The 24,841-nt window shown below is 44.4% G+C and overlaps 1 protein-coding gene across 2 annotated transcripts; it reads left to right on the top strand.

Annotated features, from left to right (window-relative positions):
* The first annotated feature begins 987 nt into the window (after positions 1 to 987).
* EAPP (E2F associated phosphoprotein) lies at positions 988 to 24,841 on the top strand. 2 transcript variants are annotated; one of them, XM_024348693.3, is made up of 6 exons: positions 988 to 1,226; positions 4,485 to 4,666; positions 7,260 to 7,355; positions 11,347 to 11,464; positions 16,013 to 16,123; positions 24,264 to 24,841. In XM_024348693.3, the coding sequence occupies exons 1-6, from the start codon at positions 1,153 to 1,155 to the stop codon at positions 24,538 to 24,540; spliced, it is 858 nt and encodes a 285-aa protein (XP_024204461.1). In that variant the 5' UTR covers positions 988 to 1,152; the 3' UTR covers positions 24,541 to 24,841. The 2 variants fall into 2 exon arrangements, with proteins under 2 accessions (XP_024204461.1, XP_024204462.1); XM_024348694.3 differs by lacking the exon at positions 11,347 to 11,464 and having other exon boundaries at positions 1,000 to 1,226.

Here is a 24,841-nt window from a genome sequence, read left to right as displayed (position 1 = left end):
GGTGGACTTTGTTCGAGATGCCATTTCAAAAGAAATGAGAAAAAAGAAAAACTAAGACCTGCACTGTAAAGCATAATACAGGAGTAGATTTATTACAGCTACTCCACATTTTCCAGAGTGCCACAGTGTCTCGGTAGGAGGCAGGAACCCGAGTTCCTGGTTCAGAAACAGGGTTAGAAACAGTCTCCCGATGGAGCTCAAGTGGCTGTCATCTGCCTGTTCTCAGGTATCGAGTGTGATCAGTTGAGGGCTGAGCAAAAGTGGGGACTGGGAAGATGACGAGAAAAGATAACTTTTCGTAGATTGTCGAGGCCGCAGTCAGACTGAGGAGTGAACAGTGTGAAGGAGAGGTTGAGAGCCTCATGGTGTGGAAGGCATAAGGGTTAGAGGCGAGGTTGGAGAGATGTGGGTGCTGGTGTCTGAGGACTTATTGGATTTCGGGCTGTATGTCCCTCAGCGTCTAGATTCCTGCTTCGTAGGTGGTGAGACGCTGCATGTAGCATGTTCACCTCAGAGACTGTCACTTATGAGGGTGCCCATCATTATTATTTTTGGTGACAAGGTAGCTGCTATTTTCCTGTAAGCAAAAGCTGCGGAAGAAAATGGTGGGATTGGCCGGGCGCGGTGGCTCACGCCTGTAATCCCAGCATTTTGGAAGGTCGGGGTGGGCGGATCACCTGAGGTCAGGAGTTCGAGACCAGCCTCAACATGGAGAAACCCCGCCTCTACTAAAAATACAAAATTAGCCGGGCGTGGTGGTGCATGCCTGTAATCCCAGCTACTCGGGAGGCTGAGGTAGGAGAATTGCTTGAACCTGGGAGGCGGAGGTTGCGGTGAGCCGAGATCGCGCCATTGCACTCCAGCCTGGGCAACAAGAGCGAAACTCCGTCTCCAAAAAAAAAAAAAAAGAAAAAAAGAAAATGGTGGGATTAAGACCCGCCCCCGTCCCGTCCCCGCCCTTTTTCGCTCCTGCTCCGCCCCTTCCCCGCCTTCTACCTGCCCCCCTCGGTGCTGTCGGTCTGCGCGGGCGCGCAAGGGGCACTGGGACGCTCAGGCGGAAGTGGCGTCAGGGGCGCTTTAGGGACTGGACTTGCGGTGTAAACAGAGACGCTGCAAATTGCTTGTGGACGGTATAGGCTGCTGCAGGCCACCATGAACCGGCTGCCGGATGACTACGACCCCTACGCGGTTGAAGAGCCTAGCGACGAGGAGCCGGCTTTGAGCAGGTGGGCTCCCGCCCCACCCTGGCCCCCGAGGATTTGGGTCGAGGCCTGGCTTCGGTCGCCTCCCTTCGTTGCGCCTGCCGAGCCTATGCAGACCCTAGCGGCTCGGGAGCCTGTCGTGCCTGTTACTTGTGCGAGGCCAAAGGGCTTTCCTGATGGGGTCGCGCAGCCCCGGGGGGAGGCGGTGCCGATGTCGCCTGTAGGAAGAGGGATATTCCGGAATCACGGGGGACCGCGTGTAAATCTTCAAAAGCAATGAGATCGAAACCTGTCTCTACACCTTAGTAGCAGAGTGACGGAAGGCAAGTCAGTTATCCTCGATTACTTACCTGTAAAATTGAACTATAATAACATAATTGTATAACCTATATAACATAGTATAACACACTGTGTTTGTTGTGAGGCTCACAGGACTTAATGTGAAGTGTCCATCTTGAAGACTAAACTGCCATAAACAGAAATAACGGAATATTGAACAGCCTTTTTTATTTTTATTTTTTGACAGGGACTGTTTTATGCTCGCTCTGAGCTACAGAGGTAAATCATAAGGTCCTTGTCTTCCAGAGGCTTATAGTATAATAAGGGTAATAAGATAAAATATATATTTCTTGGCAGAGCATTGTAGAGAATATTGACCTGAGATAGGCACAGAAGAAGGTTCGTGGGATTTCCAGAAGGGTGGGCTTTATTCTACCAGGGAAACTTGAAGCTATTTTGCGGAGATATTTCCACACAAATTTAGTTATTTCTTAAGCTGTCAGCAGATCCTATTCTTAAACTTTAAAACATTCATTCTGCCTAAAGAAGCTTTCTGTAAAGCCATGCTTTCATTAACAGCTTTGGCTGGGTGTGGTGGCCCATGCCTGTAATCCCAGGACTTTGGGAGGCTGAGGCGAGAGAATCTCTTAAGCCTGGTAGTAAAGGAACAGCCTGGGCAACATAGTGAGACCTCATTTCTTTAAAAAAAAAAAAAATCAAAAGAACAATGTTTCCTCATATTGTCATGGGGAGACATTGGATGCATGGGAAATCAGACTGCTGTTAAGATTTCTTTTGTCGGGAGTGAGGATAGATACCAGGATTCCCTGTGAAAAAGAGTTTCAGTTAATGGGTCCTGTCTGTGAAAGGAGGTATGTATATATGTATGTCTCAATTATTTATTTATTTATTTATTTTGAGACAGAGTCTCACTCTGTCAGCCAGGCTGGAGTGCACTGGTGCAATCTTGGCTCACTGTAGCCTCCACCTCCTGGGTTCCAGCAATTCTCCTGCCTCAGCCTCCTGGGTAGCTGGGATTACAGGCATGCGCTACCACACCTGGCTTATTTTTTGTATTTTTAGTAGAGATGGGTTTTCACCACGTTGGCCAGGCTGGTCTCGAACTCCTGACCTTAGGCAATCTGCCTGCGTCGGGCTTCCAAAGTGCTAGGATTACAGGCCTGAGCCACGGAGCCAGGACTGTTGTATCATTTTTTTAAGGAAGCTTTATAATTCTGTGACAGTTGCCACTGGTAAGGTAACTGTAAAGATAAATATAAAAACAAAACAATGTTATCAGACAGTATTGCCTGTTGTAGGCTCTGAGCCAAATGGTTATTATTTTAAAAAGGGAGATTAGTGTTAGGTGTCTGTCAGTATTTAATTTTACACTGTTTATAAACTAATACATTGTAGCCTGTTAACTGTTTCACGGTAGCTGACCGAAGACATGAGACTCCTGGGTCAAAGATAAGACTACACATAGCACAGCAAGCAGCATGAGCATCATGTTTGTGTGGCTTGCTCTTGCTTATCAACCCTACAGGTATTACGCTGAGGGTCCTAGAAGAATGCTGCACATTCAGTGGGTTGGCATCGTGGCTAAAGACTACTTGAGCTTGGAGAATCCACCTCTTTCATAGCAGACAGTAAATACATCTGCTCTTTGTCCTGGAAGGAGACATTATCTCATTCCTCAAGGTTGTTCGCTGCAAACACAATCCTGAGAAATGGCTGGAGTGAACAGTGGTCAGAACCTTGCATTCTTGGCATATTTAACTTGCATATCTAGGGTCCATGATGTATTACTGCCTTTCCCAGCAGTGCTGAAAACTGAGACTTTGGTTGAGATAATCACAAGGATTGAAGGAAATTTGTAGAAAAAATAACTCTCGCTTTGTGATTCAGTTTTTAAAAATTAAACATTTTATTTTGAAGTTTTCGTAGATTCACATTCAGTTATAAGAAATAATACAGGTCTGGTGCAGTGGCTCACACCTGTAATCCCAGCACTTTGGAAGGCCAAGGCAGGAGAATCACTTGAGCTCAAGAGTTCAAGACCAGCCTGAGCAACATGATGAAATCATGTCTTTACCGAAAATACAAAAAATTAGCTGGTATGGTGGTGCATATCTGTGGTCCCAGCTACTCAGGAGGGTGAGGCGGTTGGTTGGCTTGAGCCTGGGAGGCGGAAGTTTCAGTGAGCCAAGATGGCACCATTGCACTCCAGCCTGGGCAACACAGGGAGACCCCCATCTCAAAAAAAAAAAAAAAAAAGAAATAATACAGAGAGATCCTGTGTACTCTTTCCCCAGTTTCCTCCAGTGTTAACATACTACAAAACTATAATTGCAGTATCACAACCAGGATATCTATCTATCTATCTATCTATGTATTTTTTGAGACAGATTCTGAATCCTGTAATCCCAGCTACTTGGGAGACTGAGGCAGGAGAATCGCTTGAGCCCAGGAGGTGGAGGTTTCAGTGAGCAGAAATCATGCCACTGTACTACAGCCTGGGCGACAAGAGCGAGACTCTGTTTCAAAAGAAACAAACAAACAAACAAAAAAACCATCCTGGGCAACATGGCGAAACCCCATTTCGACAAAAATTAAAAAAAAAAAAAACAAAAACAAAAAAAACAGCTGGGAATGGTGGTATGTGCCTGTAGTTCCAGCTACTGGGGAACCCGAGGTGGGAGGATTGCTTGAACTGGGGAGGTGGAGGTTGCAGTAAGCTGAGATCATGCCACTGCACTCCAGGTTGGGTCACAGACTGAGATGCCATCTCAAAAAAAAAAAAAAAAAAAAAAAAAAAAATTAAAGAAGATTGGAAATATGCAGAACTGGCTTATTAAGTGAGAATAGCTATATGTAATGTATAAGTACATCAAATGTAACCATGTAATACTTAAAATTGTTGTTGGACAGTGAGATGCTGGGAGTTTAAAATTATTTTAATTTTTAAATATTCATATTCTTTTTGATTTAAATGTATGCTAGCTCTGAGGATGAAGTGGATGTGCTTTTACATGGAACTCCTGACCAAAAACGAAAACTCATCAGAGAATGTCTTACCGGAGAAAGTGAATCATCTAGTGAAGATGAATTTGAAAAGGAGATGGAAGCTGAATTAAATTCTACCATGAAAACAATGGAGGACAAGTTATCCTCTCTGGGAACTGGTAAACTTTTGGTTCAATTTTATATATATTTTTGTAAGCTCTGTAAGGGCAGTAACCTTATTTGTGCTCTTCTATGTCCCCAGCACTTTCAATAGGTGCTCAATAAATATTTATTGAATGAAGGAGTAAATGTATTTGGCAGTCTGAGCTAGAGTCTTCCTTTTCTCATTTAAAAACAGTTATTTATTTATTACTTTAGATTCAATGTCTCATTCTGTCACCCAGGCTGGAGTGCAGTGGCATGATCATAGCTCACTGTAGCCTAAAACTCCTGGGCTCAAATGATCTTCCCACCTCTGTTTCTTGAATAACTGAGATTACAGGCATGTACCACTGTGCCCAGATAATTAAAAAAAAAATTTGGGCCAGGCACGGTGGCTCACGACTGTAATCCCAGCACTTTGGGAGGCCGAGGCGGGCGGATCACGAGGTCAGGAGATTGAGACCATCCTGGCTAACACGGTGAAACTCTGTGTCTACTAAAAATACAAAAAATTAGCCGGGCGTGGTGGCGAGCGCCTGTAGTCCCAGCTACTCGGGAGGCTGAGGCAGGAGAATGGCGTGAACCCAGGAGACGGAGCTTGCAGTGAGCTGAGATCATGCCACTGCACTCCAGCCTGGGTGACAGAGCGAGACTCCATCTAAAAAAAAAAAAAAAAAAAAAATCTGTAGCGACCGGGTGCAGTGGCTCACACCTGTAATCCTAGCACTTTGGGAGGCCGAGGTGGGTGGATCATCTGAGGTCAGGAGTTCGAGACCAGTCTGGCCACCATGGCGAAACCCCGTCTCTACTAAAAATACAAAAATTAGTTGGGTATGGTGGCACGTGCCTGCAGTCCCAGCTACTTGGGAGGCCGAGGCAGGAGAATTGCTTGAACCTGGAAGGCGGAGGTTGCAGTGAGCCGAGATCGCAGCACTGCACCCCAGCCAGGGCAACAGAGTGAGACTCCGTCTCAAAAAAAAAAAAAAAAAAAAAAAAAGGCCAGGCGTGGTAGCTCATGCTTGTAATCCCAGCACTTTGGGAGGCTGAGGCAGTGGATCACGAGGTCAGGAGTTCGAGACCAGCCTGGCCAATACAGTGAAACCCCATCTCTACTAAAAATACAAAAATTAGCTGGGCTTGGTGGCACGTGCCTGCAGTCCGAGCTACTCAGGAGGCCGGGCAGGAGAATCGCTTAAACCCGGGAGGCAGAGGTTGCAGTGAGCCGAGATTGTGCCATTGCACTCCAGCCTGGGTGACAGAGCTAGACTCCGTCTCAAAAAAAAAAAAAAAAAATTTGTAGAGACAGGGTCTCACTGTGTTGCCCAGGCTGGTCTTAAACTCCTGGCTCAAGTGATCTTCCTGCATTGGCCTCCCAAAGTGCTGGGATTATAGGTATAAACTATTGTGCCTGGCTTGGAGTTTGTTTGATGACTGTCTTGTGTTCTTGGAAAGAGATTAGTTATTACTGTTTACTTGCATAATTTTATTTTGCAGTTTTTACTCGAGTTAAAAAAAAAAGACACACAAACTTACAAAAGTATTTTTAGGGTTAGATGGCACTAAAATGTGGCAGATTTGATTATGTATCATCACAAATTTCTGTTTCACTTTAGTGAGTAATGAAACATAGTTCATTTTGATACGTGGTCTTTATGTAAAATGTACCTGACCTGAAAACTGGTTTGTGAAAGTAGGACTCTTCTGCCAGGCGCAGTGGCTCACGCCTGTAATCCCAGCACTTTGGGAGGCTGAGGTGGGTGGATCATGAGGTGGGTGGATCATGAGGTCAGGAGCTCAAGACCAGCCTGGCCAACATGGTGAAACCCTGTCTCTACTAAAAACACAAAAAATTAGCCGGGAGTGACGGCAGTTGCCTGTAATTCCAGCTACTCGGGAAGGTCAGGCAGGGGAATCACTTGAACCCGGGTGGCAGAGGTTGCAGTGAGCCGATATCGTGCTACTGCACTCCAGCCTGGGCAACAGAGTGAGACTCAGTCTCAAAAAAAAAAAAAAAAGGAAGTAGGACTCTTCAGCATTGATTTCCACCCTGATATGCTATGTATTAGCGGGAAAAATCTGAAAGCATATAAAAATATAATAAAAACTAAAGCAGATGCTAACTAAGAGGAATTAGGGATATGGGCATATGATGACATAAGTATAGGTAATGTCATGGCCCTGGGCACAACTGAGGAGAAGAATGTGTCCTTGACTCATTCCTCCTGCCTTCTATAGGGTTCTTACCCTTTTTCTCCTAATGTTTCTTAGAACAAAATGTTTGTTCTATGTTCTGCATGGTATACTGTATGACTGAAAGGTAGAGATATGTGTGCTGGCAACCTGAAAATATCGCTATTTTATTTAATGAGATTTGTGGGAAGGGAGAGAGAAGAATTTTCTCAAGATTTGGAACATTTTAAGGAGGGCCAGTTCTCTGTAACTGTATGGGGCATAGACATCGAGTAATTCACTGATGTGAAAATATTTCACCATCAAATGAGATTGTGAATAAGTTGATATTGCTTTGAGGTGATGGAAGAATATATGGAGTTTTTTGCCTTGTGAATTATGTATGATTTAGTCTGTAAACTTTACTTCTGGTTTGAATAGGATCTTCCTCAGGAAATGGAAAAGTTGCAACAGCTCCGACGAGGTACTACGATGATATATATTTTGATTCTGATTCCGAGGATGAAGACAGAGCAGGTAAGTAACCTATTTACCAGGTTTAGCAGTTATATTTTATAAAAAAGGTTTACCTAACAATTATTAGATGTTAGGATTTCCCTCTGAGTTTGGTCTTTTAAGAAATTACAGCTAGGCATGGTGGCTCACACCTGTAATGGCAGCACTGTGGGAGGCTGATGCAGGCAGATCACCTGAGGTTGGGAGTTTAAGAGCAGCCTGACCAACTTGGTGAAACCCCATCTGTACTAAAAATACAAAAATAAGCCAGGCATGGTGGCGCACGCCTGTAGTCCCAGCTACTTGGGAGGCTGAGGCAGGAGAATCAGTTGAACCCAGGAGGCGGAGGTTGCAGTGAGCCAAGATTGCACCATTGCACTCCAGCCTGGGCGACAGAGTGAGACTGTCTCAAAAAAATAAGTAAATAAATAAAGTGGATGCCATTGATGTGAAAACAAAAGCAGGATTGATTAATAAGAAAAACTGGGGGCTGGGCGTGGTGGCTCACGCTTGTAATCCCAGCACTTTGGGAGGCAGAGGTGGGCAGATTGCCTGAGGTCAGGAGTTCTAGACCAGTCTTGCCAACATGGTGAAACCCCATGTCTATTAAAAATACAAAAAAATTAGCCGGGCTTGGTGCCATGCACCTGTAATCCCGGCTACTCGGGAGGATGAGACAGGGAAGTTGCTTGAACCAGGGAGGTAGAGGTTGCAGTGAGCTGAGATCACATCATTGCACTCCAGCCTGGGCAACAGAGTGAGACTCTGTCTCAAAAAAAAAAAAAAAAAAAAAAAGCTGGGGACACAGGAATGTGAGGACATGGCACCAACAGTGGTGCTGCTTGGGTGTACCTAGGGAGTGAGAGAGAGTGTGTCCCAACTCAATACCTCCCCTCCTCAGGGCTTTTCCCCCCTCTTCCTTTAGGTTCCCTATAGTAGCAATATTTGTTTTCATGCCTGAAAATAGTTTCTATGTTTTAATCCTCCTGCAGAATTTTTTTTTTTTTTTTTTGAGATGGAGTTTCGCTCTTGTTGTCCAAGCTGGAGTGCGATGGCGCCACCATCTTGGTTCACTGCAACCTGTGCCTCCCGGGTTCAAGCAATTTTCCTGCCTCAGCCTCCTGAGTAGCTGGGATTACAGGCGCCTGTCGCCATGCCTGGCTAATTTTTTGTTTTTTTAGGAGAAACAGGGTTTCACCATGTTAGCCAGGCTGATCTTGAACTCCTGACCTCAGGTGATCCACCTGCCTCAGCCTCCCAAAGTGACGGGATTACTGGTGTGAGCCACTGCGCCTGGCCTCCTCCTGCAGAATTTTTCTTAATGCGTTGATTTTTAATCAGCCTCTATGTTCAAAATTGAATTTTTCTTTCTTTCTTTCTTTCTTTCTTTTTTTTTTTTTGAGACAGAGTTTCGCTCTGTCACCCAGGCTGGAGTGCAGTGGCGCAATCTCAGCTCACTGCAAGCTCTGCCTCCCGGGTTCACGCCATCCTCCTGCCTCAGCCTCCCGAGTAGCTGGGACTACAGGCGCCCGCCACCATGCCCGGCTAATTTTTTGTATTTTTAGTAGAGAAGGGGTTTCACTGTGTTAGCCAGGATGGTCTTGATCTCCTGATGTTGTGATCCACCCACCTCGGCCTCCCAAAGTGTTGGGATTACAGGCGTGAGCCACTGTGCCCGGCCTGAAAATTGAATTTTTATAAAATTTGAGCAAAGTTGAACATAACAAGAGCTAAAACTAATTATTTCAGTAATTACAATGAAATATTCAAATAGCAAATTTCTATGGTAAAAAACAATATACTTTTATGCATTGTTACTTAAATATTGACCTATTAGAATGTATGTGTTTGTTTATTTATTTATTTATTTATTTTGAGACAAAGTCTCGCTCTATCGCCCAGGCTGGAGTGCAGTGGCGTCATCTCAGCTCACTGCAAGCTCTGCCTCCTGGGTTCACGCCATTCTCCTGCTTCAGCCTGCCGAGTAGCTGGGACTACAGGTGCCCGTCACCACGCCCGGCTAAATTTTTGCATTCTTAGTAGAGATGGGGTTTCACTGTGTTAGCCAGGATGGTCTCGATCTCCTGACCTCATGATCCGCCCGCCTCAGCCTTCCAAAATGCTGGGATTACAGGCATGAGCCACCGCGCCCAGCCTTGTTTATTTATTTTTTAGGCAGAGTCCCACTCTGTCACCCAGGCTGGAGTGCGGTGACACAGTCTTGGCTCACTGTAGCCTCTGTCTCCTGGGTTCAAGCGACTCTGGTGCCTCAGCCTTCCTGGTAGTTGGGACTACAGGCACAAGCTACCATACCCGGTTACTTTTTGTATTTTTAGAAGAGACAGGATTTCGCCATGTTGGTCATGCTGGTTTGAAACTCCTGATCTCAGGTTGTCTGCCCACTTTGGCCTCCCAAAGTTCTGGGATTACAGGCATGAGCCACCACTCCCTGCCTGCTAGAATACATTCAAAAAGTCTAGTGTATGTAGATGGCCATAGTTTTTTTTTTTCTCTTTTTTTTGGTTTTTTTCCTCTTCCTTTCTTTCTTTCTTTTTTTTTTTTTTTTTTTTTTTGGTAAAGATTGGGTCTTGCTTTGTTACTTAGGCTGATGTCAAATTCCTGGCTTCAAGCAATCCTCCCAAAGTGCTGGTATTATAGATGTGAGCCACTGTATCTTACCTCATACTGTTTTTTTTCAATTCACTTTTGAAATATTTTTGTTCTAATTTTAGTAGCATTTTATATATATATTCATACATCATAAATAATTTCTATTCTTGGCTTGTTTTGAGTGGCTCTTTTGAGTCTCTGAATTCTCATTGTTTGAACTTAGTCCTTGAGATACCAGTTTTGGGTAAATAAACAATTTTTGCCTCCTCTGTCATTTTAATGCCTTATTAGTTGGAGAAGAACTTTATTTTTTAAATTTTTGTTAAATTTTTTACTTTTTTAGAGATAGGTCTCACTCTCACCCAGTCTCCAGCAGTGCAGTGGTGCAATTATAGCTCACTACATCCTCAGACTCCTAGGCTCAAGCCATCCTCCCAGCTCAGCTTCCCTAGTAGCTAGGACTACAGGTGTGCCTGGCTAATTTTTAATTTTTATTTGTGTAGAGATGGGGGGGTCTCATTATGCTGGCCAGGCTGGTCTTGAACTCCTGGCCTCAAGCGATCCTCTTGTCTCAGCCCCTCAAAGCTCTAGGATTATAGGTTGTGAGCTACCGCACCCTACCTGGACAAGCACTTGTTTATTAGATGAAGGGTTTTTTTTTAACTTTTTTTTTTTTGAGATGGAGTTTTGCTCTTGTTGCCCAGGCTGGAGAGCAATGGCGTGATCTCGGCTCACCACACCCTCCACCTCCTGGGTTCAAGTGATTCTCCTGCCTCAGCCTCCCAGGTAGCTGGGATTGTAGGTGCCTGCCACCACGCCTGGCTAATTTTGTATTTTATTTTATTTTTTTTCTTTTTCTTTGAAACAGAGTCTCGCTCTCGTCACCCAGGCTGGAGTGCAGTGGCACGATTTCGGCTCACTGCAACCTCTGCCTCCTGGGTTCAAGCAGTTTTTCTGCCTCAGGCCCCCAAGTAGCTGGGATTACAGGTGCCTGCTACCATGCCCAGCTAATTTTTATATTTTTAGTAGAGAGGCGGTTTCACCATGTTGGCCAGGCTGGTCTCGAACTCCTGACCTCAGGTAATCTGCCCACCTTGGTCTCCCAAAGTGCTGGGATTACAGGCGTGAGCCACCGCACCTGGCCCTGATTTTGTATTTTTAGTAGAGACGGGGTTTCGCCATGTTGTCCAGGCTGGTCTCGATCTCCTGACGTCAGGTGATCCACCCACCTTGGCCTCCCAAAGTGCTAGGATTACAGGTGTGAGCCACTGCGCCCGTCCCTTTTTTAACTTTTTAGGGAAAATATAAATAAATGTGTAGCTTGGGAAATGAGACTCTTCATTTAGAGAAGTGTGAACTTGACACATGATTCTTAGCCATATCCTAATATTTTCAAAATTAGTACAGGTGACCAAGAAAAAAAAGAAGAAACAACACAAGATTCCAACAAATGACGAATTACTGTATGATCCTGAAAAAGATAACAGAGATCAGGCCTGGGTTGATGCACAGAGAAGGGGGTAAGAACTTAAAGTTAATATTTAGAATCTTTAGAAAAAAAGATTGAAAGATGATTTTTACTACGTTCACATTTTGAATATGTGTGTATATGTTTACACAAACACACACACACAAACAAAAAAGTTAGAGGAAAAAACTGCTCAATAGTTTATTTTGAAAATAACCAGCAAATTTTAGTGAGACTTTTTTTTTTAATTTTTAAAATTTTTATTATTATTTTTGAGACAGAGTCTTGCACTGTCGCCTGGGCTGGAGTGCAGTGGCGCGATCTTGGCTCACTGCAACCTCCACCTCCTGCGTTCAAGAGATTCTCCTGCCTCAGCCTCCCGAGTAGTTGGGATTACAGGCACCTGCCACCACACCCAGCTAATTTTTTGTATTTTTAGTAGAGACCGGGTTTCACCATGTTGGCCAGGCTGGTCTCGAACCCCTGACCTCGTGATTCACCTGTCTCGGCCTCCCAAAGTGCTGGGATTACAGGCTTGAGCCACTGCATCCGGCCCGACAATTGTTTTTTTGTTTCTTTTTTAAACTCGTTGAATTTAGGCTGTGTTAGTCAATCTCTCCCTCAAGAAAAACTGACTTTTTTTTTTCAGATGCTGTTTTAAATTACTTTGAGATTAAGAGTTTATGTGGATGGGCCAGGGTGGTGGCTTATACCTGTAATCCCAGCAACTTTGGGAGGCCGAGGCAGGTGGATCACCTGAGGTCGGGAGTTTGAGACCAGCCTGGCGAACATAGTGAAACTCTGTCTCTACTAATACAAAAATTAGTGGGGCCATGGTGGCGCACACCTGTAATTCCAGCTACTCAGGAGGCTGAGGCAGGAGAATTGCCCGAACCTGGGAGGTGGAGGTTACAGTGAGCTGAGATCACGCCACTCCACTCCAGCCTGGACGACAGAATGAGACCCTATCTCAAAAAAAAAAAAAAAAAAGGTTTTGTGGATGAAGAGTGGATTTAGCAAATTGTTCTTTTTAACTACTTACAAATTTGATTTTTAAAAATTGAGATGAGGCTGGGCATGATGGCTCACACCTGTAATCCCAGCACTTTGGGAGGCCAAGGCGGGCAGATCACTTGAAGTCAGGAGTTCAAGACCAGCCTGGCCAACATGGCGAAACCCCATCTCTACTAAAAATACAAAAATTACCTTGGCATGGTGGTGTGTGCCTGTAATCACAGCTACTCTGGAGGCACAAGAATCGCTTGATCCCAGGAGGTGGAGGTTGCAGTGAGCTGATATTGTACCACTGTACTCCAGCCTGGTCGACTGAGTGAGACTGTCTCAAAAAAAAAAAAATTGAGATGAGGCTACTCTAGGTACACTGCTTATGGGGTAGCCCTGCTCTGCAAGGAGCAGTTAAAAATATTTTTTGAGATAAAATTCACATAACAAAAGTACCCACTTTAAAAGTGAACAATTTAGTGGCATTTAATACCATTCACAATGTTGCACAGCCACCACTTTTATGTAGTTTCAACCATTTTCATCATCCCAAAAGGAAACGCGGTACTGTTAGGTAGTTTCCCTACCCTTCCCCTCAGCCCCTTGGCAGCCACTGATCTGTGCACTGTCTCTGTGGATTTGCTTATTTTAGATATTTCTTATGAATGGGATATTATACAGTATGTGACCTTTTATATCTGGCTTCTTTCACTGGGCATAGTGCTTTTGAAGTTCATCTACATTTTAGCATGTGTCAGTACTTCTCTACTTTTTATGACTGAATAGTATCCCATTGTATGTATATACCACAATTTGTTTATCCTTTCATCCACTGAGGGATGGATGTTTGTGTTGTTTCCACACCCTCTGCCCCCACCTTTTTTTAAGAGATGCCTGGGCTGGAGTGCAGTGGTGCAGTTATAGCTCACAGTATCCTCAAACTTCTGGGCTCAAGCACTCCTCCTGCTTCAGCTTCCTGAGTAGCTGTGACTGTAGGCACACACCGCCTCCCGGGTTCAAGCACTCCTCCCACCTCAGCCTTCTGAGTAGCTGGGACTATAGGCACACACCACCTGGCTAATTAAAAAAATTTTTTTAGTAGAGAGGTCTAGCTGTGTTGCCCAAGGTGATCTTGAACTCCTGGCCCCAGGTGATCCTCCTGTCTTCACCTCCTGTGCTGGCATTACAGGTGTGAGCCATTGTGCCAGGCCATTTCTTTTTTTTTTTTTTTTGAGATGGAGTTTTGCTCTTGTTGCCCAGGCTGGAGTGCAAATGTGATCTTGGCTCACCGCAACCTCCTCCTCCCAGGTTCAAGCGATTCTTTTGTCTCAGCCTCCTGAGTAGCTGGGATTACAGGCATGTGCCACTGCACCTGGCTAATTTTGTACTTTTAGTAAAGATGGGGTTTCTCCATGTTGGTCAGGCTGGTCTCGAACTCCTGACCTCAGATGATCCACCTGCCTCGGCCTCCCAAAGTGTTGGGATTACAGGCATGAGCCACCGCACCCGGTCATTTTTTTTTTTAATTTAAAGACAGGATCTTGCTGTGTTGCCCAGACTGTAGTGCACTGATGCTATCATACCTCAATGTAGCCCTGAACTCCTGGGCTCAAATGATCCCCCTGCCTCAGCCTCCTGAGTGCATGCTTGTTTTTTTTGTTTCTAATTTAATTTTTAATAGACACAAGGTCTTGCTATGTTGCCCAGGCTGATCTTAAACTCCTGGGCTCAAGCAATCCCCTCCTACCTTGGCCTCCTTAAGTGCTGGGATTAAAGGTGTGAGCCACCATGCCCGGTTTATGCTTGTTTATTTTTATTTTCATTTTTTTTAAATTTTCTTATAGAGACAGGGTTTCACCATGTTGCCCAGGCTGGTCTCAAACTCCTAGGCTCAAGTGATCTGCCCACCTTGGCCTGGGACTACAGGTGTAATTCCAGCCTGGCTCTATGCTTGTTTTTGTTTTTGTTTTTTTGGGACAGAGTCTCGCTCTGTTGCCCAGGCTGGAGTGCAGTATCGCAATTTCGGCTCACTGCGACCTCCACCTCCTGGGTTCAAGCAGTTCTCTGCCTCAGCCTCCCAAGTAGCTGAGATTATAGGTACCCGCCACCATGCCTAGCTAATTTTTGTATTTTTAGTAGAGACAGGGTTTCACCATGTTAGCCAGGCTGGTCTTGAACTCCTGACCTTGTGATCCACCCACCTCAGCCTCCCAAAGTGCTGGGATTACAGGCGTGAGCCACCATGCCCAGCCTGTATGCTTGTTTTTTAATGTAGCTTTACTGTTTTTAAAAAATTCATGGACTTTTATTTTTGGTACACTTGTCCCAATTAATGGACTAATATTGATACATTATTATTTTTTTTATTTTTTATTTTTTTGGAGACAGAGTCTCGCTCTGTCGCCTAGGCTGGAGTGCAGTGGTGTGATCTCGGCTCACTGCAAGCTCCGTCTCCTGGGTTCAACCGATTCTCCTGCCTCAACCTCCTGAGTAGCTGGGACTACAGGTGTGTGCCACCACGCCCAGCTAATTTTTGTATTTGTTTAGTAGAGATGGGGTTTCACCATGTTGGCCAGGATGGTCTTGATCTCTTGACTTCGTGATCCGCCCGCCTTGGCTTCCCAAAATGCTGGGATTACAGGCGTGAGCCACCATGCCCGGCCTTGATACATTATTATTAATCAAAGTCCATAATTTTAAAACATTTCCTTAGTTTTTATGTACTGTTCTTTTTCTGTTTGAGGATCCCATGTAGGATAGTACATCACTTTTAGTTATCATGTCTCCCTAGGCTCTTCTTGACTCTGTCAGTTTCTTAGACTTTCCTTGTTTTCAGTGCCCTTAATTACTTTGAGGAGCACTAATCAGGTCTATGTAGGAGGCCCCTCTGTTGGAATTTGTCTGTTGTTTTTTCTCATTATTAGGATGGGATTATGGATTTTTGTAAGTAAGAACATAGAAGTAGAGAGCCATTTTCATCACATTATATCAAGAGTACATACTACCAACCTGAGTTTTGTGTGTTGATATTGACCTTGATCACCTTGCTGACCAGTGTTAACTTTCTCTACTGTAAAGTTAGTCTTTTACCCCGCCTTACCATACCGTACTCTTTGGAAGGAAGTCACTGTGTCCAACCCAGACTTAAGGACTAGGGAGTTATACTCCACCACTGTGAGGGAAGAGCATCTTTATAGATTATTTAGAATTCTGTGTGGGGATTTGTCTGTTCTCCCCCATTTATTTATTTATTCAGTACATTTATATTAGCATGGATTCGTGGGTATTTATTTTATACTTTGGGTTGTAATCCAGTCCTACTTTATTTTGTTGCTCAGTTTCAGCTTTGGCAGTTGGTGACTTGTTCAGTTGGCTCCTGTTTCCCTTTGTCATAACCACCTCACTGTTTTGTTTTTGTTTTCTTGATTACTTCCTTCTTTTCTGGCACTAAAAGATGCTCCAGGTTCATCTTGTGTTCCTTATTCCTAGAATTAGCCATTTCTCTGAATAGTACTGGTTCTTTTTATTGGAAAATGACACTAGAAACCAAGATCTGGTTTTAATATGTTTTTCTCCCCACTTTCTTCTTCTGTTCTAGTTACCATGGTTTGGGACCACAGAGATCACGTCAACAACAGCCTGTTCCAAATAGTGATGCTGTCTTGAATTGTCCTGCCTGCATGACCACACTTTGCCTTGATTGCCAAAGGTAATGGATGAAGGACACACACACACACACACACACACACACACATACATATTTTGTTTAAATTAGAAACAGACTTTTTTTTTTTTTTGAAGTCAGAGTCTTACTCTGTTGCCCAGGCTGGAGTGCAGTGGCACAATCTCGCCTCACTGCAACCTCCGCCCCGTGGGTTCAAGTGAGTCTCCTGCCTCAGCCTCCCAGGTAGCTGGGATTACAAGCGGCCACCACCATGCCTGGCTAGTTTTTGTGTGTATCTAGATCTAGATCTAGATCTAGATCTATATCTATATCTATATCTATATCTATATATATATAGTTTTGTTTTGTTTTGTTGAGATGAAGTCTCACTCTGTCACACAGGCTGGAGTATAGTGGTGCAATCTTGGCTCGCTGCAAACTCTGCTGCCCAGGTTCAAGTGATTCTTCTGCCTCAGCCTCCAAGTAGCTGGGATTACAGGTGCCTGCCACCACACCCGGCTAATTTTTGTAGTTTTAGTACAGACAGGGTTTCACCATCTTGGCCAGGCTGATCTTGAACTCCTGACCTTGTGATCCACTTGTGTTGGCCTCCCAAAGTGCTGGGATTACAGCTGTGAGCTACCACGCCCGGCCTTATTTTTGTATTTTTAGTAGAGACAGGGTCACACCATGTTGGCCAGGTTGGTCTTGAACTCCTGACCTCAAGTGATCTGCCCACCTCGGCCTCCCAAAGTGCTGGGATTACATGCGTGAGCCACTGTGCCCAGCCCAGAAACAGACTTTTGAGGTACTCAGGAATTCTGATAAGGTTCTGTACTTAGATTCTTGGTGCTGTGTGACTAATCTTTATACAATTAATTTTGATTATATATAGTTATATTAAATGTAGCTTTTATACTTTTAAAGCTGGGCACAGTGACTCATGCCTGTAATCCCAGTGCTATGGGAGGCTAAGGCGATCACTTGAGCCTAGGAGTTTGAGACCAGCCTAGGCAACATAGTGATACCTCATCTCTACAAAAAATAAAAAAATAAAAAATTAGCTGAGTATAGTGATGTATGCGTGTAGACCCAGCTACTTGATAGGCTGAGGTGAGAGGATGGCTTGAGCTCAAGAATTCAAGACTGCAGTGGGCTGTGACCACCACTGCACTCCAGCCTGGGCAACAAAACAAAGGTGAGATCCCCATCTCTCTCTCCAAACAAACAAACAAAAAAGGGCTGGGCGCGGTGGCTCACGCCTGTAATCCCAGCACTTTGGGAGGCCGAGGTGGGTGGATCACGAGATCAGGAGATTGAGACCACGGTGAAACCCTGTCTCTATTAAAAATACAAAAAATTAGACGGGTGCGGTGGCGGGCGCCTGTAGTCCCAGCTACTCCGGAGGCTGAGGCAGGAGAATGGCGTGAACCCAGGAGGCGGAGCTTACAGTGAGCCGAGGTTGCGCCGCTGCACTCCAGCCTGGGCAACGGAGCGAGACTCGGTCTCAAAAAAAAAAAAAAAAGGTATCTTTTCTAGTGCAAAATAGCAGCATAGAAGCAAACTGGCTCTCCTTCCCCCTGCAGAATACCAAAACCAAATATACAGCACTGAAGCTATCACCACCAGTATCCCAGATCTCAATATAAGGAGGAGACAGTTTCTAGGGCCACAGAGAAGTAAAAAAAACTTAAAGCAGACAGTAAGAGAATTGTTCTTCCATATCTGCTTATCCTTCTCCACAATCTGCCTGGCACCAAGTGAGCAGAAAAATTCCCCTGAGCTCATGATTTTTACATTAGAAAAAGTAAGATGGAAGTGTACAACCAGCTTCTTTACCTTTTTGAGTTCTCTGGTAAGAGATCTGTCCCTGCCTCAACTCATAGGAAGCACTGAGAGTGCCTGAAGGAAAAAATATCCCTGACGATAGCCAGAGACAAAGAAGGATAGCCAGAGACAAAGCCAGGTCCCAAGTGTGAACTCCTAGCCAGCATTCCCATCCTACTGGGATATCCCTATCCTCTTTGGGACCCACCCCCCGCTTCATTTGGAACAGGCAGCACGCTCAGTGTTTACTAGAACTGAGGCTTAAAGTGCCATCTGGTGCCAAAAAGGAAGCAATGACGTAGTGGGAAGAAAGGAAAAAGAAAGAATATCAACATGCAAATTGCAAATTACAAAGAATCTCTAGGCAAACATATCTAATAACCAAAAAAAAGCAAAGCAGAGAAGACTGGAATAAATAACTAATCCTTCAATACAAAGACGTACATTTACATCCACAAGACACAGTAGCAAATGGAACCATGACCTCTTCAAATGGACAAAACAAGGAATCAAGTGAACCCTTATCACATATGACATATCACAATACTGTGATATGTGAACTCTGACCAAGAATTCAAAATAGCAGTTTTAAGAAAACTGAGTGATCTCCAAGACAGCACAGGCAATTCAGAAATTTATCAGATAAATTTAACAAAGAGATCGAAATAATTTAAAAAATTATGGGCACAGTGGCTCATACCTGTAATCCCACTACTTTGGGAGGCCAAGCTGGGAGGATGGCTTGAGGCCAGGAGTTTGAGACCAGTCTGGGCAACATAGTAAGACTCTGTCTCTACAGAAAACGAAAAAAACTTAGTTGGTGTCTTGGCATACGCTTATAGACCCAGCTACTTTGGAGGCTGAGGTGGGAAGATCACTTGAGCCCTGGAAGTCGAGGCTGCAGTGAGCCATGATTGTGCCACTGTACTCCAGAATGGGTGGCAGAGTCAGACTCTGTCTCTAAAAGAAGAACAAAATAAAATACAACAGAAATCTGGGAACTCAGCCGGGCACAGTGGCTCACGCCTGTAATCCCAGCACTTTGGGAGACTGAGGAGGGCTGATCACGAGGTCAGGAGATCGAGACCATCCTGGCTAACATGGTGAAACCCCGTCTCTACTAAAAATACAAAAAATTAGCTGGGCGTGGTGGCATGCGCCTATAGTCCCAGCTACTCGGGAGGCTCAGGCAGGAGAATCGCTTGAACCCAGGAGGCGGAGGTTGCAGTGAGCCGAGATCATGCCACTGCATTCCAGCCTGCGCAATGGAGCGAGACTCCATCTAAAAAAAAAAAAAAAAAAAAAGAAGAGAAATCTGGGAACTCTGAGAAATATATTTGCTGAACTAAAAAATTCATTAGAGGCTCTCAACAGCAGAAGGGATCAGCAAAAGAAAGAATCAGTGAACTTAAAGATAGACTGTTTGAAAATGCACAATCAGAGGAGAAAGAAAAGGTATGAAGATCTCCTACAAGATATAAAATACTATCTCAAAAGATTAAATCTAAGAATTGGTACTCAGGAGGGAGTAGAGCAAAAGCAAGGAGTAGAAAGCTTATTCAAAAAATTAATAGCAGTAGCTGGGGATGGTGGCTGACACTTGTAATCCCAGCACTCTGGGAGGCGGAGGTGGGTGGATCACCTGAGGTCAGCAGTTCGAGACCAGCCTGGCCAACATGGTGAAACCCTGTCTCTACTAAAAATGTAAACAAATTAGCTGGGCGTGGTGGTGCATGCCTGTAATCCAAGCTACTCGGGAGGCTGAGGCAGGAGAATCGCTTGAACCCAGGAGGCGGAGGTTGCAGTGAGCTGAGATCACACCATTGCACTACAGCCTGGGCAACAAGAGCAAAACTTGGTCTCAAAAATAATAATTATAATAATAATAGCAGAAAATGTTCCAAAACTTGAGAAGGAGATATTTATGGCCAGAGAACACCAAACACATTTGACTCAAATAAAACCACCCCCAGGCATATAACAATAAAACAGTAAAACTGTCCAAAGGTTATGGACAAAGAGAGGATCTTGAAAGGAGCAAGATAAATGAAGCAAATAACATATAAAGTAGCTACAGTTCATCTGGCAACAGATTTCTCAGTGGAAAGCATACAGATCAGGAGGGAGTGGAATGAAAAAAAAAAATGCCAGGCTGGGTGTGGTGGCTTATCCTGTAATCCCAGCACTTTGGGAGGCGGAAGCGGGTGGATCACTTGAGGCAGGGAGTTTGAGACAAGCCTGGCCAACACGGTGAAACCCCTCTGTACTAAAAATATTTAAAAATTAGCTGAGCGTGGTGGCATTTGCCTATAATCCCAGTTATTTGGGAGGCTGAGGCACGAGAATTGTTTGGACCTGGGAGGCACAGGTTGCAGTGAGCTGAGATTGCACCACTGCATTCCAGCCTGGGGGACAGAGTGAGACTCTGTCTCAGAAATAAAGGGCTAGGTGTGGTGGCTCATGCCTGTAATCCTAGCACTTTGGGAGGCAGGGGAGGGTGGATCACCTGAGGTCAGGAGTTCAAGACCAGCCTGGCCAACATGGTGAAACTCTGTCTCTATTAAAAATACAAAAATTAGCTGGGCGTGTTGGCGCGTGCCTGTAATCCCAGCTACTGGGGAGGCTGAGGCAGGAGAATTGCTTGAACCAAGGAGGTGGAGGTTGCAGTGAGCCAAGATCACGCCACTTCACTCCAGCCTGAGTGACAGAGTGAGACTCTGTCTCAAAAAAAAGAAGAAAAAAATAAAGAGAGAAAAGAAAGAACTGGGCCAGGCATGGTGGCTCATGCCTGTAATCCTAGCACTTTGGGAGGCTGAGGCACGTGGATCACCTGCGGTCAGGAGTTCGAGACCAGCCTGGCCAACATGGTGAAACCCCATCTCTACTAAAAATATAAAAAATTAGCCGGGAGTCGTGGTGGACACCTGTAATCCAAGCTTACTAAGCAGCCTGAGGCAGGAGAATCACTTGAACCAGGGAGGTGGAGGTTGCAGTGAGCCAAGATTGCGCCACTGCACTTCAGCCTGGGCAACAAGGGCGAAACTCTGTTTCAAAAAAAAAAAAAAAAGAAAAGAAAGAACCTTGTTATATCTGTAAGTTTTTTTTTGTGATTTCATGATAACCATAATGCAAAAACCTATAATAGATTCACCAAAATCAAAAAGCAATGGATTAAAACATACTACCAGAGAAAATCACTTAATCATGAAGGAAGACAGTAAGGAAGGGAAGAGTTACAAAACAACCAGAAAAAAAGCAGCAAAATGCCAGTAGTTGTATTAGTCTGCTCTTGCACTGCTATAAGGAAATACCCGAGACTGGATAATTTATAAAGAAAGAAGTTTAATTGGCTCATAATTCCACAGGCTGTATAGGAAGCATGGCTGGGGAGGTCTCAGGAAACTTTTTTTTTTTTTTTTGAGAGGGAGTCTTGCTTGTCACCCAGGCTGGAGTGCAGTGGCACGATCTTGGCTCACTGCAACCTCCACCACCCAGGTTCACGCAATTCTCCTGTCTCAGTCTCCCAAGTAGCTGGGACTACAGGCACACACCACCACTCCTGGCTAATTTTTGTATTTTTAGTAGAGGTGGGGTTTCACCATATTGGTCAGGCTGGTCTTGAACTCCTGACCTCAGGTGATCCACCCGCCTTGACCTCCCAAAGTGCTGGGATTACAGGCTTGAGCCAGTGCACCTGGCCAGGAAACTTTTAATGATGGCAGAAGGCAAAGGGGAAGCAGGCACATCTTACATGGCCAGAGCAAGAGGAAGAGAGAGAGGGGAGGTGCCACATACTTTTAAACAATCAAATCTTGTGAGTACTCACTATCACAAGAGCAGCACGAGGGGGAAGTCTGCCCCCAAGATCTAGTCACCTCCCACCAGGTCCCACCTCCAACATTGGAGATTACAATTTGACATGAGATTGGGGCAGGGACACAGACCCAAGCCACATCAGTAGCAAATCCTTACTTATCAGTAGTAACGCAATGTAAATGGACTCACTTCTCCAATTTAAAGGCAGACAGTGGCTGAATGGATCAACAAACAAGACTCAACTATATGCTGCCTAGAAGAAACTTGCTTCACTTGTAAGGACACATGGACTGAACATGAATGGGAAAAGATATTTCATGCAGCTGGAAACCAGTATAGGAATAGCTGTCCTTAAAACAGACTACAATCAAGGACTGTAAAAAGGAAACAAAGAAGTTTACTATATAAAGGGGTCAATTCAGCAAGAGGAATTTATATAACAGTATAAATATCTATGCAGCCAACATTGGAACTCCCAGGTATATAAACATTAATAGATCCAAAGGGGCTGGGCGCAGTGGCTCACGCCTGTAATCCCAACACTTCGGGAGGCCGAGGTTGGTGGATCACAACGTCAGGAGATTGAGACCAGCCTGGCCAACATGGTGAAACCCCATCTCCACAAAAATACCAAAATTAGCTGGGCATGATGGCAGGTGCCTGTAATCTAGCTACTCAGGAGGCTGAGGTGGGAGAATCACTTGAAGCTGGGAGGTGAAGGTTGCAGTGAGCCAAGATCATGCTATTGCACTGCAGCCTGGGTGACAGAGTGAGACTCCATCTCAAAAAAAAAAAAAAAATCTAAAGGGAGAGATACAATACAGTATTAGTATTGAATACAATAATAGTAGGGGACTTCAACACTCCACTCTCAGTAATGGACAGATCATCCAGATAGAAAACCATAAAGAAACATCAGAGTTAAACTACACAGTAGACCAAAGAAGCCTAACTGACATTTACAGAACATTTCACCCAAATAATCTAATGATACACCTCAAGGAACTAGAAAAGCAAGGACAGACCAAATCCAACATTAATAGAAGGAAAGAGGCTGGGCATGGTGGCTCACACCTGTAATCCCAGCACTTTGGGAGGCTAAAGCAGGCAGATCACGAGGTCAGGAGTTTGAGACCAGCCTGACCAACCTGGTGAAACCCTGCCTCTACTAAAAATACAAAAATGAGCCAAGTGTGGTGGCGCACACCTTTAATCCCAGCTACTCAGGAGGCTGAGGCAGGAGAATCGCTTGAACCCGGGAGGCAGAGGTTGCAGTGAGCCGAGATCACACCATTGCACTCCAGCCTGGGTGACAGAGCGAGACTCCATCTCAAAAAAAAATTAATTTATTAAATAAAATAAAAGGAAAGAAATAATAAAGATCAAGGCAGGAATGAATGAAATTGAGACCCCAAAAAACCCAAACAAACAAGCCAGAAGATTAATGAAATTAAAAGTTGATAATTTTAAAAGATACAATTGACAAACCCTCTTAGAAAAAAAGAGAGAAGGCCCAAATAAATTAGAAATAGAAAAGAAGGCATAACAACTGAGACCACAGAAATACAAGGAATCAGGCTAGGCACGGTGGCTCATGCCTGTAATCCCAGCACTTTAGGAGGCCGAGGTGGACAGATTACCTGAGGTCAGGAGTTCAAGATGAAACTGACCAACATAGTGAAACCCTGTCTCTACTAAAAAATACAAAATTAGCCAGGTGTGGTGGTGCATTCCTGTAATCCCAGCTACTTGGGAGGCTGAGGCAGGAGAATCACTTGAACCCGGGGGGCAGAGGTTGTGGTGAGCTGAGATCACGCCATTGCACTCCAGCCTGGACAACAAGAGTGAAACCCCATCTCAAAAAAAAAAAAAAAAAAAAGAAATAGAATCGTCCGGGTGCGGTGGCTCACGCCTGAAATCCCAGCACTTTGGGAGGCTGAGGCGGGCAGATCACAAGGTCAGAAGATCGAGACCATCCTGGCTAACACAATGAAACCCCGTCTCTACTAAAAATACAAAAAAATTAGCCAGGCATGGTGGCAGGCGCCTGTAGTCCCAGCTACTCGGGAGGCTGAGGCAGGAGAATGGCGTGAACCCGGGAGGCGGAGCTTGCAGTGAGCCGAGATCGCGCCACTGCACTCCAGCCTGGGCGACAGAGCGAGACTCCATCTCAAAAAAAAAAAAAACAGTTACTTTCAAAAAGCAGAAGGAAAGAGGATACATTTCTTCCTTACACTGTTACATACTAAAATGTTTCTTCTGCCTGGTGCAGTGGCTTGTGCCTGTAATCCCAGCTACCAGGGAGGCTGAGGCAGGAGGATCACTTGAGGCTAAGAGTTCAAGGCTGCAGTGAGCTGTGTTCACAAGTTTTAGTTATTCTTAAAACAACTGTTTAAAATTTCTTTAAACTTGCTGTTTTGTTCCTGTGTCTTGTCTTTGGTTGGTATTTCAGTAAGTTTTTGGTATTCTCAAATTTTATCTAAATGGATAAACTATTAACATAGAACATAAACCCCAATTCTCCATTTCATTTTTCTCTTAGGCATGAATCATACAAAACTCAATATAGAGCAATGTTTGTAATGAATTGTTCTATTAACAAAGAGGAGGTTCTAAGATATAAAGCCTCAGAGAACAGGAAGAAAAGGCGGGTCCGTAAGAAGATGAGGTCTAACCAGGAAGATGCTGCCGAGAAGGCAGAGACAGATGTGGAAGAAATCTATCACCCAGTCATGTGCACTGAATGTTCCACTGAAGTGGCAGTCTACGACAAGGATGAAGTCTTTCATTTTTTCAATGTTTTAGCAAGCCATTCCTAAACAGCCCAACTGGCATTTAATTACCCAATACTGTATATAAGGCAAATATGGACAGTTACTTTCCTCTTGCCTGTTCATATCCTTCAGTGACATTGAGGAAGCAGTGTTTCTCTTTTTAAAGGAGAATAGTTGTCAACCTTCATTCATCTCTTACATCTCTCACCCTCTCCTTTTTTTTTTCTTTGATTTTTCCCCCTTATTGATGGGACTGATATTCATTCTGTTTTTGATGAACATTTGGAAACTGTCGGGCTTTTTATTAAAGCTCTGTAGAATTAAAGTGTTCTGGAATTATAAGCAA

Source organism: Pan troglodytes, chromosome 15 (genome assembly GCF_028858775.2).
Source record: "Pan troglodytes isolate AG18354 chromosome 15, NHGRI_mPanTro3-v2.0_pri, whole genome shotgun sequence".
Lineage (NCBI taxonomy): Eukaryota > Metazoa > Chordata > Mammalia > Primates > Hominidae > Pan > Pan troglodytes.
Note: the sequence above shows the minus strand (reverse complement) of the source record. Positions and strands in the feature narration are given on the sequence as shown.

Excerpts from the sequence above, each read along its gene's own strand:
- EAPP (XM_024348693.3), top strand. The coding sequence starts at position 1,153 with ATGAACCGGCTGCCGGATGACTACGACCCCTACGCGGTTGAAGAGCCT. Across the intron at positions 4,667-7,259 it reads GTTATCCTCTCTGGGAACTG|GATCTTCCTCAGGAAATGGA; the intron begins GTAAACTTTTGG and ends TGGTTTGAATAG. Across the intron at positions 7,356-11,346 it reads CGAGGATGAAGACAGAGCAG|TACAGGTGACCAAGAAAAAA; the intron begins GTAAGTAACCTA and ends TTTCAAAATTAG.